Raw genomic sequence first — 16049 nt, 5'->3', positions numbered from 1 at the left:
TAGGGTTTGCTAATAGTTGCCAATTATTTTGAAAACTATTCATATCCTTTGAATATTTATCTATTTAGGGAATGGCTTTGGGTCCATTCACTTCTTTTTGTTTGTTTGTTTTTTGTTTTTTTTTTAGTGAGGCAATTGGGGTTAAGTGACTTGCCCAGGGTCACACAGCTAGTAAGTATTAAGTGTCTGAGGCTGATTTTGAATTCAGGTACTCCTGACGCCAGGGCCAGTGCTCTGTCCACTGCGCCACCTAGCTGCCCCCATTCACTTCTAAAAAGTTCTAATGATAGGTAAGGTGATTTTGTTTGTTTGAACATCTAGTAACCAGGGATGGCCAATGCCAGCCCAATTCTTTGAACCCTGAGCAATGTGCTCTGCCTGATGCAATCTCCCACCGTTGTTTGGTGAGCCTGCTTCTGTAAGTTAGTGATAATGTGGAATGAAGGGGCCCAGCTCTGCTTCAGAGTACACATGGGTATCTCCTGTCCACTTACTGTTATTGTTGTTGTTTGGTTGTTTCAGTTGTGTCTGACTCTCTGTAACTCATTTGGGGTTTTCTTGGCAAAGATACTGGAGTGGTTGCCATTTCCTTCTCCAGCTCATTTTGCAGATGAAGCAAACAGGGTTAAGTGACCTGCCCGAGTCACACTGCTAGTAGTAGTTTTAGGCCAGATTTGAACTCAGGAAAGGAGTCTTCCTGACTGGCAGGTCCAGCACTCTATCTACTGTGCCACCTAGCTGCCCAACCACTTTACTCGATGGTGAAACAAAAATTTATTACCTCCTGGGCAGGAACTGAGTTTGTACAAAAGGTGCTAACCAACAAAATGATCTCTCCCTGGCAGTAATTGAAGCAAGGACTTCAGTAAGCCTGTAGGTGGGGAGAGAGGTGGTACCAGTGCCTACTCCCTACACCCAGGTCAATACACGGTCATGAGCAGGGCACAGGCATTTCTCTCTCTATTGGGTCTATTCTTTCTTGCAAAGCAGGTGAGAGTGTATTAGAGACAGCTGTGTAGAAGAGTGAGCCAGGGGCAGCTAGGTGGCGCAGTGGATAAAGCACTGGGCCCCTGGATCCAGGAGGACCTGAGTTTAAATTTGGCCCTCAGACCTTGACACTTATATCTGTGTGACCCTGGGTAAGTCACTTAACCCTCATTGCCCACAAAATAAACAAACGAAGAAGATGCGAGCCATATGAGGTCTGGGAATGTAGTCCATACCCAGAGTTAGCCAGCAATTAAGCTCTTCACTAAATGGGTTTAATTGATTGAAACATTGATGACAGAGGCCATGGTGCCTCCTGTGACTGCTCCCCAGCTTATAATGTCATTTCTACAATGTGGTGCCCAGAATCGAATATGAGATATAGTCAGACCAGTGCAGAAGGACCATCATGGTCTTATTATTCAAGCCTTATTCTCTTTCTTTTCTTTTCTTTTTTTTGTGGGGCAATGAGGATTAAGTGACTTGCCCAGGGTCACACACCTAGTAAGTGTTAAGTGTCTCGAGGGCCGGATATGAACTCAGGTACTCCTGAATCCAGGGCTAGTGCTCTATCCACTGTGCCACCTAGCTGCCCCAAGCCTTATTCTCTTAATGCAGCCCAACATTAAAATGTCCTTTTCAATTGTGTCATTACACTGCTGATTTATGTTGAGCTTGCGGTCCACCAAAACCCCCAGATCTTTTTCATACAAACTATATAACCATGAACTCTCTATCTTGTGCTTGTAAGATGATTGTTTGACTATATGTAGCCTCATTAAATTTCACCTCATTCAATAGTCCAATGTTTGAGCCACTCAAGATCTTTTTGAATCCTGATTCTATCATCCAATGTTATTAGCGATCCTTCCCAGATTTGTCATATACAAATTTGATCAATGTACCACCCACACCTTGATCTAAGCCAATGATTAAAAATGTGAAACAGGGCAGCTAGGTGGCGCAGTGGATAAAGCACCAGCCCTGGATTCAGGAGAGCCTGAATTCAAATCTTACTTCAGACATTTGACACTAGCTATGTGACCCTGGGCAAGTCACTTAACCCTCATTGCCCCACAAAAAAAAAACAAACAAAAATGTGAAACAGCACAGGGCCAAACACAGCTTCCTGAGAATGCTTCAATGAGACAAGTTGGAATGGTACTATTAGTGACTACTCTATGGGTCTGTCCAGACAATAGTTCTAATTTCATCTAACCACATCAGTCATATTGACTTGACTTGGATTCTGGCTCTGGTGGGAGAAAACCATGACCATCCTGTGGGAGAATATAGAAATCATAGACCTCCCTGGAATAGAAGATACTATGCTTCCTCCCCACTGGCCAAGTCCAGGAATGTATGTATCCCATCCATCCCAAAGTGGGGGTTGCCATGATCTACAGCCTGCCTAATAGAGGTCTCCTTCCTTTTACATTCGTAACCAAGCAGGTTGAAACACAAGGACAGGTGAAGCAATTATCTCCACCTGGCCAGAATCAGGGAACATGAGATGGACCCTTAATGGGTAGGTAGAGGTTAAGAAACTTGCTCAGAGTCAGAAGAACATGGATCCAGAGCCCTGGCCTATTACAGTGGGCAGGACATTTGTGGTCCCTGACATTCTGAAGGGATATCCCTACTCTGTTCTGTGGCATGGACTTGGAGAGATGGTAGGTATATCACTCAGGCTTCTGAAGGGAGGAAACTTAGGCACGGTAGCACATGCCTGTGAGCCACAAACCTAAGGCTGGTGGTTTGCTGGAGCTAGGGAGTTCTGAGCTACAGGGGGCTAATGTCAATCTTGTACCTGCCCTGTTTGTCACTAGTATGGTGAGCCCTGGGAGTGTATGGGGGTAGGTGGCAGCCCTAACGCTGCCTGGGATCTATTCCCAGGTCAGAAATTAAAGCAGGTCAAGGCCTTCTGTACCAATCAGCAGTGGAATCTGCCCCATATGTGGCCACTGTGCATATAGCTGGGGCAAGATAAGGCAATCCAGTCTCCAGAAAAAAAGAAGATGGAAAATAGGGATCAAATCAGCTCTGGCCTGTTGGTTTAGGGGCTGTGGAGGAGGGGCAGGCAATGTGTGGGAAGTTGGGATGAATACTGACTCTATTGTGTGAGGACTTAGAACTTGTGTGAAAGCCAGGGTAAGTAGCAGCCCCAAGGCAACCCCCAGGAGGAATATTGCTTTCAGTTCGGGGAGCCCATGGCACGGCGATTTTGAGCCCAAGGTGCCTGAGAGATCGTGTCACTCCAACTCCATTTCATAAATGAGGGCACCGAGGCCCAATGGCGGTTAAATCATTTGCCAATGTCGGGAACAGAAGAGTGAGGATTGACAGCCAGGGCCACTGCCACGGGACCATTTGACCTTCTCCATTTTGAGGACATTGATAAGGTCAAGGGTTATCCTGGAGGGTAACCAGGGGGATGAGGCAAGGGATGAGAGGGGAGGCATGTGGCAACTGACTGAAGGAAGGGGGGGAGGTTTATCCTAGAGAAGAAACACATGATCGCTGCACACTTCCTTTTGACTGAAGGGCTGGCACACAGAAGGGTTAGACTTACTCTGCTTGGCCCCAGCAGGCAAAATTAGGAGTTACAGAAGTCACTGAAAGGCAGATTTAAGCTTATATAAAGAAAAAATGCCCCCAGATTGGTCAAGAATAAAAAGCAGTGGCTTTGAGGGGGGAATTATGGGGGGGGGGTGTTACAGAGGGTTTCTCCTCACTGGAGGGCCCTTGGATAAGGCTGATCACTTTTTCTTTTTTTTAGTGAGGCAATTGGGGTTAAGTGACTTGCCCAGGGTCACACAGCCAGTAAGTGTTAAGTGTCTGAGGCCGGATTTGAACTCAGGTCCTCCTGACTCCAGGGCCAGTGCTCTATCCACTTCGCCACCTAGCTGCCCCTGATCACTTTTTAGGACACAATAGAAGACATTCTTGCTCTGGTGCACACTAGGCAAGATAAGCCCGGAAGTACTTTCCGATGGTAACCCTTGAGCTAATCGTCTCTGGGAAACAGAACTCTGGAGCCTGGCTCCTGCCTCAGGTTGGGGTGGCTGGCGGGAGGGCAAGGGAAGGCAGCAGCCCCTGACTTCTGGTCATTTTATAAACCCCAGCTAGTCTTTTTCTACAAGGCATCTGGAATTAGAGGGTATCTGGGGCCCTGGTGGGGCAGGAAAAAGGGGGGTCCTGGATGCTCCAGATGTAACCCTGCCCTCTCCACCTAAACGTGAGGTCTGGGTTTCAATTTCCATTGGGTCCCTGCCACCCAACCCTAGACAGCCTGCCATCTAGTGGTCTGACCAACGGCCTGCACATACAAGCAATCAATCCCCTTCCCCTCTCCTTGTCCTGCAGCTTCCCAGAGAGGACACAGAGACAAAGATATGGGACACCAGGGATCATGTTGGGATCAGAGCCTCGGTCCAGCCAGACATCCCTCTAGGATGGCCCAGGCTGGCCCTGAGCCTCAGACAGGTCCCAGCCTGGGGCTCTCCCAGCCAGAAGAGCCGGTCATCAGGGTGGGGACCGAGCTCCCACCTTCTTCCGCAGCACGAAATCCCCGGGGCTCGCTGGGCTCATGGCATAGAACACATTGGCATTGTCTGGGATCAGGAGCTCTGTGGGTAGAAGGCCCACATGGTATCAAATTGCATCTAGTTGTGCCTTTACTTCCTTTCTGTATATACTATTTTTTTTCCCCTTTCTGTAACCGGGAAGTAGGGTCAAAAGATCAGAGAAATCTGGAGCTGAAGGGACATTTGACCCTTCATTTGACAGGAGGAAACTGAGGTGGGGGGTGGGGAGACGTCACTTGAGCAAGGTCGTAAAAGGGGCAGCACCCCAGGTCTGGTGCACCAATGCCCACCTCTGCCCAAAAAGCATTAGTGACTTGCCACTAATTCCCTTCCCCTGGTTAACGCCCGCCCCCCCCCTCCCCACCATCCCCCAGTCTGAAGCAGCTTTTGACTGGAATTGTTTGCCCTTGAATTTTCTCTATCTTGGGGCCCCAGAGGAGGGAACCTCCTCGTTGGACTAACTGGCAAGAAAGGGAAAGGTGCTTGGGCTTCCGCCAAAGGCCCCCTTGGAACCTTTCAGCCACCACCCCATGCCCTGGGGTCACCACAGGCCCTGGGGCTCTCACTGCCACTCACCCCGGTCCCCAGGCAAGACCTGGAACAGCTGATAGTCACGGGCTGTGCTGCTCCAGGTGCAGCTTCTGAAGGGCTCGGAGAACCACACCTGAACTTTGTCCTGGCTAGTGAGCTGGGGTGGGGGCGGCGGGGGGGGGGAGAGAATTCATGAGAAAGCCAAATGGGGAGGCGGCAGGGGACGCAGGGAGCAGAGGGAGGGAGCAGTGCTGCAGGTCAACGAGAGGGAGGGAGGCTGCAAATGGGGTGCAAACGTCCTAAGTGTGGGGGCAACCTCCCCTGCCACCCCGATTCTCCCCTTGCTGCTCTCACATGGGTGGCGCTCCTCCTCCTTACCAAATGCTCCGATACAAGTTGCCAGGGTCGTGGTCAATGCTGACTCTGATGACACAGGCTTCCGGAGGCTGCTGTCCTGGGTGGGAAGCGCGGCCGCTGCTCCCGGGGAGGTGAGGGCTGCTGGAGCTCAGGAGCTTCAGGTCCCAGGGCAGCTCCTGGGTACCCTGGGCCGGGGAAGAACATACAGCAATCCACAGTGTCTAGTGCCACTCTGGGCTTCAGGGCACCAAAGACACATACAACGCTTCTCCCTCCCATCCCACCATGTGTAAGTCACCTCCTCATGTGTTGGGGGGATGGTGGTGCTTTCCCATTTTTTCACTGGAGCCCCTTAACACTGGCTTGATGCTCCCTTATTTTACACATGAGAAAGTGGAGAGCCCAACATGGGAACTCATTTGCTCAGGATCACACAGTTGCTGACCAGGAACCCAAATCTCGTAACTCTCGGTCCCAGTACAGTTTCCCTGTACCCTGGTCGCCTCTTCACACAGACACACACTATTGTACACAATGGACGTCATGCACCTTGTGTCCCAGACCAGTTGCCCCCGGGGATGAAGGAGGGTGAGGGTCAGGGGGTCCCATCTCCAGGGCTGGCGTGGGTAGGAACCTGAAGAGAGACTACAGGAGATACAGATAGTATCACTCCTTAACCCCAGCCCCTAACCTTGCCCTCCAACCCTTATCCTCTCCCAACCTCTCTTACCTGGGGCTGGGAGGAGGAGTCCCCAGGCTGGTGGTTGGGAGAGGAGCCCCTTTCCCCGAGACAGCTTCCTAAGAGTTGGGAGAGAGGTATCAGATATATCTTCACAAGAAGCCATGTTCCACTCCCCCCCCCCGCCCCCCTAATTTCATCATTCTTCTGATCTAAGATTAAATTGACTCACGCACTAAGTCTTTTAGTGAGACTTATCCGTTGCCGGATCCTGGGGGAGGTGGGACAGGAGGCAGCTGGAGGCTCGATGACCGGGACAGGCGGTAACTGGGGGAGATGGGAGTAAGGAAATGGGGACCACAAATGGTTTCGGGGGGTCACTCTTGCTCCAACCTAAGGAAATCTTTAACCCCCACACCACACATGCCTATACTCTCCTCCTTTACCTTCTTACATTGTTCCATTCCTTATCTTTTCTTTTTTTCTGTTGAATTCCTGCCCATCCTTTAAAGCTAAGCTCAAATGCCACCTCCTCCAGGAAGTCCTTCCTCAATCAGTAATGACCCTTTGCCCTCATACCTCACCATAGTATGGGGCTTGTATCTCCCTAACATAAATTGGATTTGTTGTCTGTACTTGTGCCATCCCTATACTAAACTGTGAGCTCTGTGCCTTACCCAGAGCCTAAGTATAGGGTTCTGCACACAGTAGACATTAATCAATGCCTGTTTAACTGAATTGTGTTTGGGAAGAGAGGCATTGGGGGCTAGTAGATAGAGAACAGCCCAGAAGCCCAGTCTCAGAAATATAACAGCTCTGTGACCCTGGGCAATTTGTTTTGCATCTCACTGCTTAGTAGACTACTAACTTAAGATTTGTAAGTGATGGATCAAATGCCGATCTGCAATGATTGCAGGGGGGTGGGGGGGTGGGGGGGTATCCTCACTGGAAGTCACCTATACCAATAGAAACATAGGTCTGGTCGACAAAAACAAAGACCAATTAGGAAGTGCCTACTTGTATGCTGACCACTGAGGGACAGATATAAGACACAGCCTGCCCTAAAGGAGCTTATAACCTAAGGAGTCCAAATGGATATATATAACTATACTTCAGGGAAGAGGGAGGTAAGTAGACAGAGCCAGGAAGGCAAATGCTCTCTGAATGTGAGAGGGCAGAAAACACTCTGGCTAGAGAGATCCAAGGTGACTTTCTCAAGGAGGTAAGCAGCCACTGTGCTGACCACTGAGGGAATCTGGGGATTCCCACATCCCCAAAAGGGGAGAAGAGGGAGAGAGTGGATCTAGCGCAGATAAGCGGCCGACCTGAACAGAGGCATGGAGACCGGAAGGAACAAGGCAAGACTAGGGAATAGAGAAAGAAGCCTGCCTGGTTGGAGTAATAGCAGGAATAGGATGGCTCCAATGAGCCAGGTAAGTTGGAGCCAGGATCAAGAGTAAGAGCTGGGGGCGGCTAGGTGGCGCAGTGGATAAAGCACCGGCCCTGGATTCAGGAGTACCTGAGTTCAAATCCGGCCTCAGACCCTTGACACTTACTAGCTGTGTGACCGTGGGCAAGTCATTTAACCCCCATTGCCCCCGCAAAAAAAAAGAGTAAGAGCTGATTGTATAACAAAAGTTGAGAACTATCTTTACATGTAACGGGAAAAAAATACCTTATATGTAAAAACAAAACAAACAAAGAGTAAGAGCTGATAGGGCACAGGCCCTGGAGTCAGGAGTACCTGAGTTCAAATCCGGCCTCAGACACTTAACACTTACTAGCTGTCACTTAACAAGTCACTTAACCCCAATTGCCTCATTAAAAACAAAAAGTAAGAGCTGAATTCAAAGGAGATTTGCCTCGGGGCTTAGTCTGGGGGGCAAGTCAGAGACGTCGGAGGGAGGTTGTGCCTCCTGGGGTGAAGGAGAAGGTGGAGGCAGGGGATCAGACATGTCACCTCTGCTCCTCGCTGAGGGGGCGCTGGGCACGGAAAGCAGCCAGAACAGGTGGCCTCGATAACAGGCTATAGCTCCCACAGCGACGCTGAAGGTGCTGGATCCGGGACAGGATCTCCCACTCCTTGGAAAAGGGAGGCGGGGTTCTTTCTGCTGGACCCTCCCCCCCCATGCCCCACCTCCCAGCCATTCCCCCTCCTACCTGTCCCAGAGTCTTTACCTCCCTCTTCAATTTCCCTTCACCACCTTCACCACCAGCACACCCCCTCTCCCCCTCTGCCCAGGTCCACATTACCTTCCGACGTTTCTCAAAGTTGATAAGATCTCCCTGAGGGTAGTGGAGGGGAAGCAAGCCTGAGCTCAGAGCTGGGCTCAGAGTCCCCAGGACACCAAAGATCATAGGGTCATATAATTTAAAGCTGGAAGGAACCTTGGCAATCTAGTCCCACCCCCTTAAATTTACAGAAGAGGATACTGAGGCCCAGTGAGGGGAATGTTATTGCCTAAACACACATCAAAACCAAAGTGCTCTTTGGATCCAAACCCAGTTCTTCTTACTCTAAATCCAGTGCAGTGGGGCAGGGAGGGGATGTCGTAGGCTTCTGGAAAGGTTTCAGGATCGAGGATGACAGTGAAAAGATGGGGGGGGAGCGGGACCAGGGGTCAAGTTTTCACCTCCAGTAGGTCAGGCAGTGCCGTGTCCAGCATGACAAGGTCAGTGAGGAAGGTACCCAGGTAGGGGATGGGACCAGGGGGCACTTTCTGGAATTGGTCAGAAATTTGATCAATTCCCTTGGGAATTATTGTCCCAACCCTGCTCCCACCTATTCCATAGTGTCTCCCAATCCCAGTCCCCCTCCCCTCAAAACCAGTTCCTTGTAGCCCCAGGCCTGCCCCCTCCTCAAGTTCAATATAGTCCCATACCACAGGAGGAACTCCTGGAGCTATCTCCTCTTCAGGGGAAATCAAGGGGGCCTCTTCCTAGGGTAGAAATGGGGTAAAAAATGAACTCGGGGCAGCTAGGTAGCGTAGTGGATAGAGCACAGGCCCTGGAGTCAGGAGGACCTGAGTTCAAATCTGGCCTCAGACACTTAACACTTAATAGCTGTGTGACCCTGGGCAAGTCACTTAATCCCAATTGCCTCACCAAAAAAAAGAACAAACTCAAAGGATAGAACCCTAGGCCCCTTCTCCAACAGTCAGATCAGAGCCCCCCACCCCCAGGAGGAAACCCGTTTTGTGGAACAAAAGTCTAGCCACAACAAGAAATGTCACACACTGAAGGAAGAGGGTCCCTTAATGGAGAAATCAACAGTTTGGGGACAGACAGAAACTTCAAGAGTCCCCTCTTTAAAAGGGTCAAATGAGGCAAAAGAGAGAAACATGGGGAATGAGAATTTGCCCACTAAGGGGTGCTAAGGTGCAAAGGCTGAGCCTGGGTGTTGGACCACTGGGGAAATATCAACTGTTTTCTGCCTACCTTTGCATCCCTTCTAGGGCAAGTCCCAGACCCCTTTGTCACTGCTTCTAGGTAGGTTATTTCTATTCATAACTCAAGATCACTGATTAAGTGCTCTGCTAAGCATGTGTTATCACCTTGAGCATTTTCCACCTCCAGACTCAAGTCAACACACATTTATTAAGCACCTACTATGTGCCAGGCTGATAAAAGTTAAGCCCTGTATAAGGTGATAGCTCTCCAAGACCCTGGTACTTATTGTCTTCTAGTTGTTTCCCTTCCCCATCCAACTTGGGGATTCCCACCTCAGGGACCCCAGTGTCCAAGGTCCTTCTGTACCTTGGAGAGAATCTCTCGACTATTAAGGTGATTGTTCTCATCAGAGAAAATATTGGAGAGTTTCCGGTATATAGACATCGGCTCCCTAGGGAAGAAAGAGAAGGAGGGGGAAGGTCAGTCTGGATGTCAAAGGTCATCTTCATTAACTCCCACCTGTATGAGAACCCCCTTTACAACATTTCCAACAAAGGGTCGTTCAGTCTTCAGTGGAAGACACTCCCCTCCACTGCTGGGCGGTCCCTTTCTCATTACACTTTTGCATAGCTAGGATTTGGGGGAAACTTCTCAAATCCTAAATCTACCTCTTGGCAACTTCCAACTCATTCTTCCTAGTTCTAGCCTATGAGGCCACCACGAGGAACCATCCTATTCCCTGGTCTCTGTAACAGTCCTTCAGTGTCTCTGCCCAGTCCCATCTATCCCCATCCTTGTTATTCAGTCTATGTGCTGGATCAAGTTAGGAAGAAGAGAATTCATCTGGTCCCTGAGGTTGCCCCCTCCCTTTGGCCTCCCACTGGCTCACTCACACCCATTCCTCCTCTCACTCTGGAAGCCCTTACCGGCTCACAGCTCCCCAACTCCTCTTGAGTCTGTATATGGGGTTGGACTGCAGTGCTGAGAGGATGGCTCGCAGGGATGAGAAATTCCTCAACTCCCTACAGCGCTGGGGAAGAAAAGCTAGGCTGTGTTGAAGACCCCAGGAACCCCACCCATCTGCCACTTCGCCGCCTGCCCTGGGGCAGGCTTAAGGGTTACATACAGTCCCACACCTGAGCAATGAAGATCCACTTCTCCAGTCGTTGGGCCCGATGGGGAGGGGGCAGTCCTGGTCCCACCAGCACTGAGCTCAGGACACAACTAGTTACTGCGTTGAACTGGGCCACAGTGGCCCGGACAGAGGGGGCAGTCCCACGGCCCCCTGCTTTATCCCGATGAGACCACACAGAGCCGAGGCACTCCCAAAGGCATACTCGAGAAAAAAGTTCCTGTGGGTTGGGGTATAGGTGGGGAGAGATACAACTGAACATAAAGGACTCCCAGCATTATTGACCTCCCCAACACTACCCCCAATCTCCAATCTCCCCCGGGGAGATGAGGAAACTGAGGCAAACAAACAAAGGATGAAAAAGGCAAACATCCTTGCCCTATATATCAGGTCTAGGTTAGGGAGGAGAGGGCCAGAGAGGTGTCCTTACTCCATCCGTTGGGGTTAGGGGGTTGGGGTTCGCTCTGCCCATCAGGGTAAGGGCGAAGTGTCCAGAGTGTGCCACCTTTCTGTCCCAAAGGGTTGGGGGAAGGGGCCGAGGAAGCAGGTCACAGAACCAGGAGATCTCAGAGTCGGAAAATACCGCAGGGTCTACCTTTTCCAACTCCTACCTGAAACCCTCTATAATATATTGGTCAAGTAGTCATCTAACCTGAAGACCTCCAGTTTGAGGGAACTCACTACCTCCGGAGGCAACCCATTACACTTGGGGACAGCTCCAATTATTAGGACAGCAAGTCAAACTGTCTCTTTGAACATTCGCCTATTGTTCCTAATACTGCCTTCTGGAAGCAAGTAGAACACAGCTCGTCCCTCTCCCTTGTGACAAATACCTCAATGATCAAATACTTTTAAGGGTCAGAGATTTCATAATAGAATGGAACACATCAGGCAGAGTCCAGTCCATCATTTTCTAGATAAGGAAACGAGCCCAAAGAAAGTTGTGACTTGCCCATGGTGGAGGAGGTGCCCAAGGTGGAATTTGAACCCAGGACTTCAAATCTAGCACTTTTCCCACTATATGTCTGAAGACTGACCATGTCCTTCAATAAGTCTACTGTTCTTCAGGCTAAATCTCTCCAATTCCTTCAACTGAACTCCTGTGGAACAGCCTTCAGATCCTTCACCATCTTGGTTGCCCTTTCTAACTTATCGGTGTCTCCCAATTAAACAATGATTCTGGGGCAGCTAGGTGGCAAAGTGGGTGGAACACTGGCCTCCAAAGTCAGGAGGTCTTGAGTTCAAATCCAGTCTCAGCCACTTACTAAGCTGTGTGACACTGGGCAAGTCATATAACCTCTCTCTGCCTCAGCTTCCTTAGCTGCCAAATGGGGATAATAATGGCACCTGCCTACCAGGGTCATTGAAGGGATAAAATGAGATATCTGTAAAGAGCTTAGCAAACCCTAAAGCACTATATAAATGATAGCTATTATTATGATATTGTGGCTAAAATTCTTCAAGGACAACTGGGTGTCCTATTGTTCTCTTTCTTCACTAGACTTGTTCTAGATTTGAACTCCCTCTGAGCCATTTCTATTCCTCTTACTCTGAATATCATTCCCTTTGAAATGAGAAACAGAAAAGAGTTGAGTAGTTTTGCCCTCTCTGAGTGAGTCCATTATTCTCCCTCTAAAGCAGCAGCCCTATCCCTTCTTTTATCTTTTTTCTTTTCCCCAATGTAGAAAAAACCCCCACCCCTAAATCCATCCACCCGTACTTAACTGTCCTCACCAGCCTCTGCCCATTCTTAATTTTTACACTCCGACACATTAAATGGCTTAATTAATTAATGACAACATTCAAATGACTTTTATATTCACATTCTGTTGCCTAGCCATATTCTTACCTTCTCCAAAACCTTTTTAACATCTCAATTGGTCAAACAATGCTCTGTTCATCCATCCACACCAATCTCTATGAGCATCATCTTTTCTCTTTGGGTCTTTAGAATTCCATCCCTAAGTTTCTCACTACTATTGGGTTAATTTTCTCTGTCAATTTTTAGTCCATGGGAGCCCATCTTTTTTTCTGAACCTTTTGAAATTTGCTCTCTAAGGTGCTGCAAATTTAAGATGCCGGTCAGATCCTATCCTTATTCCAAGCAGCAGAGTTAAGAGAAGGCAATAGAGGCTGCCCTCACCATATCCATCAGGGTCAGCTGCTCAGCTACTTCATCCACACTGAAATCCAGCAGCTCTGGGCCCTCCTTAATATGTTCTTCTTCTTCCTCCTCCAGGGGATTTTCTGGGCCTGGAAACTCTGGGCAAGGGGAGTTCAGAATGAGGAGAAAATGGACCTTCCCCCTCTTGGAAAGGGACAACAGGTGTCAGAAGTAGTGTCAAGGTTCTCCTAGAGCCATGAGGGGACCAGGGGGACTGGAGTGAGAACAGGGCAGGAGGAGGAGGAAACTCAGGCAATCTTCCTTTAGCCATAATTGGCCTCCAAAGAAGTTGGGCCTCAGACATGGGTGTGAGCCCCAAACATGAGCCAGCTAGTGACAAGAGAAAAGGGGTCATGGGGAAGAGGAGAGAAAGGCTGGGGGTTAGAAGGCAGGACTGTGTCCCAGAATACACCCTAATCACAGAGAGAGGAGGCTTAGTGTTGTGGAGAAAGAGACCACTGGCTATGGAATCAGAGGAACCTCACATCCCCGTTCTGCTGCTTCCTAACTGGGCGATAGAGTAGCTAAATGGATTGATTGCCAGCCCTGGAGTCAGGAGGACCCAAGCCCAAATGCCGCTTCATACATTTTCTAGCTGTGTGACCCTGAGCAAGTTCCTCAACCCTGTTTGCCTCAGTTTCCTCATCTGTAAAATGAGCTGGAGAAGGAAATGGCAAACTATTCCAGCATCTTGGCCACAAAGAGTCGCATGCAACTGAAACAACTCTACAAGAACAAAAAGATGAGAGACCTTGGACAGGTCATTTAATCTGGGGCTCCGTTTTCTTCATTTGCCCGGATGGTGCTTTCAGAATGCTTTAATGCATGTTTGTTGAATTGAATCAGATCTGTAAAATGGGGGCACTGAACTACATGATCTCGAAGGTCCCTTCTAGCTCTAATCCAGGGGTCCTTGGTTTCAGCATGGTTGGAAGAGGGAGCCTTTATCTTTCAAATAATATCAGTAACATAATGTAATCTTCCTGAAGTACTTTGTGATTAGCAAAGCCTTTTCCTCACCACAACCCTGTGAGGTAAGAAGTGCAAGGTATTGTCCCCATTTTATAGATGAGAAAGCTGAGGCTCATCAGAGATAAGGTGACTTATCTGAAGTCACACAGCTAATATGTATCAGAGTTGGGATGGATTAAAACTGCTGGTTATCTGTACTATAAGACCAGTGTCTTCTTTCCACTCCCTGAAGCCTGCCTCTCACTCCACCCAGAAGTACTCCTGAAAAAAGAAAGGTCTCCCCCTGCCCCGTGCAGATTTGAGGACAGAAGAGGAAGGGATCCTGGTTTTTTAGTTAGCAACCAATGGCCCCATTCCAATCTCCTAGGATGGCAACCACACAAGCAAAGGGGCTGGTTGTGGTGGTAGGAGGGGAGATACCATAGTGAGAAGGCTCTGGCACTTCCGGGGCCTTCTTGGCCCCCTCTTCCTCCTCCTCTTCCTCCTCTTGGAAGTGCTTCAGTAGCTTCTCAGCTTCTTGGCTCTCTGGCCCCTCTGGTGCTGCCCAACTCAGAAAGGTACAAACCCGGACCAAGTTGGCGTGGGCAGGGGGATCTCTGAAGTCCTGGGGGTGATCCAGCAGCCAGGAGCCCAGTACAGCTATCAGGGCCCTGTAGCCAGAGTCGAGACTCAGGCTATGATTGACCTCTGAAGCCCTTACAATCAAACCATGAATTTCTCAGAACCAACCCCTGACTTCTCAAACCCAGCTCCCAACCCAGTCATTGACCTCTTACTTCCACAGCCCAACCCCTGACCAGCCATGGACTCTCAACCCTTGGAGACCCAACTAGTGGTTCGTGGTGATGATGGGGAAATGGGTACCAACCTGGACTCCTGCTCTTGGCTCAGCTCTGAGTGACCTTGACCTTGCTCCCCCTGTCTTTTTCTGGAACCCCCCCCCAGGAAAACATTGGTAAATGGAGACTGGAAGGCGAAATAGAGAGATGGTAGAAGGGAGGGAGGTTTCATTAACATGAGGAAGTATTAGCATGGGAGGCCAACCTGAAAGACTGATACTGGGAGTGCGGTGGTGGGGAGCAGGTCCTGAGGGTGATTGAGTGGTCATAGGAGTTGGGGAAGAGGGGAGTTAGTGAGAGGGGGCATCTGTTAGGAAACAAGAAGACAGGAGTGGGAGGAGAGACAGGTGGGAAGCTGAAAAGGGGGATCCAGAGAAGATATGGGGTGAAAGGACCCTCACTAACCCTTGGGGATGTGGGGTCTGCCGAGGCGGCAGCAGGAGGCCCAGTACGTGGGCGGTGGGGACAAAAGCCCGGTGCGTGGCCAGGAAGGCGGGCACGAAGGCCGGGTCTTGTTCGTGGTCCCCCCGCACCAGTTCCAGCACCAGCCGCTCTAGGGGCGCTGCGCGAAGCGCCCGAACTTTGCAGGTGCGATAGTGCACAAAATCTTCGGAGCGCCCGGGATCCGGAGCCTTAAGGAGCCGAGCCTCAGTCAGGCTCTGGCAGTGAGCATCCCCCAAAGCCCCTGGATCCCGGCCCTGCCCTGCCCCACCTAGTTCCGAACTCCCAGCCCCTGGTCCCAACCCGCAGTCCTGACCCTGATCCGAGCCCTCCTCCAGGCCTCCGCCCCCAGGACCACCCTCCTGGCCCCTACCCCTCACCCCCGGCCCAGCTCCTCACCTGGCCCCGCCCCCTGCTCCCCTAGCCCAGCTCCTCACCTGGCCCCTACCCGGGCCGGGCCGCTGGCTGCGCTGTCTCCGCAGGGTGACATTGTACACGGCTCCGTCCACCTCCTCTTCGCCCCACTCCTGGAGAGGCGCCTGCGGGGACCCGGAGTCAGATTTGAGACCGGAGGTGGCTTGGCGAGGAAGCCGGGGGACGAGGGACTTCTCTCCCGCCCTGATCTTCCAAGTCTTTTCACCCTGCCCCCCTCCTCCGTCCTGGTTACCAGGGCGAGCTCCTTCGCCTGGGGCCGCTCCATGGCTCGGACACCTGTAACTGGCCGGGTGGCTCCTGGTCCGGCTCGGGCTCCGGCGGCACACAGGGACTGAGGCAGAAGAGTGGACCGACCAGCCTGGAATCGGAGCGCTCCGGCGCCCGGCAGCTGTAGCTCCGGGGCTTGTGCTTGGGCCGGCCGAGGGCGGGGTCGGGAGAGGGGTCTGCGCTGGGGAAACGATGGGGGAAGGGGCAGAGGAGGGAGGACGGAGGCGGGAGCTGGGGGAGGAGGAGGGGGGCTTGGGACGAGGGCCCG

The 16049-nt window shown here is 50.8% G+C and overlaps 1 protein-coding gene across 1 annotated transcript; it reads right to left on the bottom strand.

Moving 5' to 3' along the window:
- Positions 1–4145: 4145 nt before the first annotated feature.
- On the bottom strand, positions 4146–15948 carry RGL3 (ral guanine nucleotide dissociation stimulator like 3). The gene is given in 24 exon segments (XM_043976847.1): positions 4146–4616; positions 5151–5188; positions 5190–5241; positions 5244–5262; positions 5471–5647; positions 6012–6052; positions 6055–6107; positions 6193–6210; positions 6212–6256; positions 6374–6452; positions 6455–6468; positions 8102–8223; positions 8395–8427; positions 8775–8861; positions 9024–9080; positions 9898–9982; positions 10458–10561; positions 10668–10883; positions 12807–12925; positions 14220–14449; positions 14668–14727; positions 15044–15270; positions 15517–15618; positions 15747–15948. Coding segments are annotated over 24 exon segments (2115 nt in total). The 5' UTR covers positions 15780–15948; the 3' UTR covers positions 4146–4512.
- Between the last annotated feature and the right edge of the window lie 101 nt (positions 15949–16049).

This window comes from Dromiciops gliroides, chromosome 1, assembly GCF_019393635.1.
Source record: "Dromiciops gliroides isolate mDroGli1 chromosome 1, mDroGli1.pri, whole genome shotgun sequence".
In the NCBI taxonomy this organism is placed as follows: Eukaryota; Metazoa; Chordata; class Mammalia; order Microbiotheria; family Microbiotheriidae; genus Dromiciops; species Dromiciops gliroides.
Note: the sequence above shows the minus strand (reverse complement) of the source record. Positions and strands in the feature narration are given on the sequence as shown.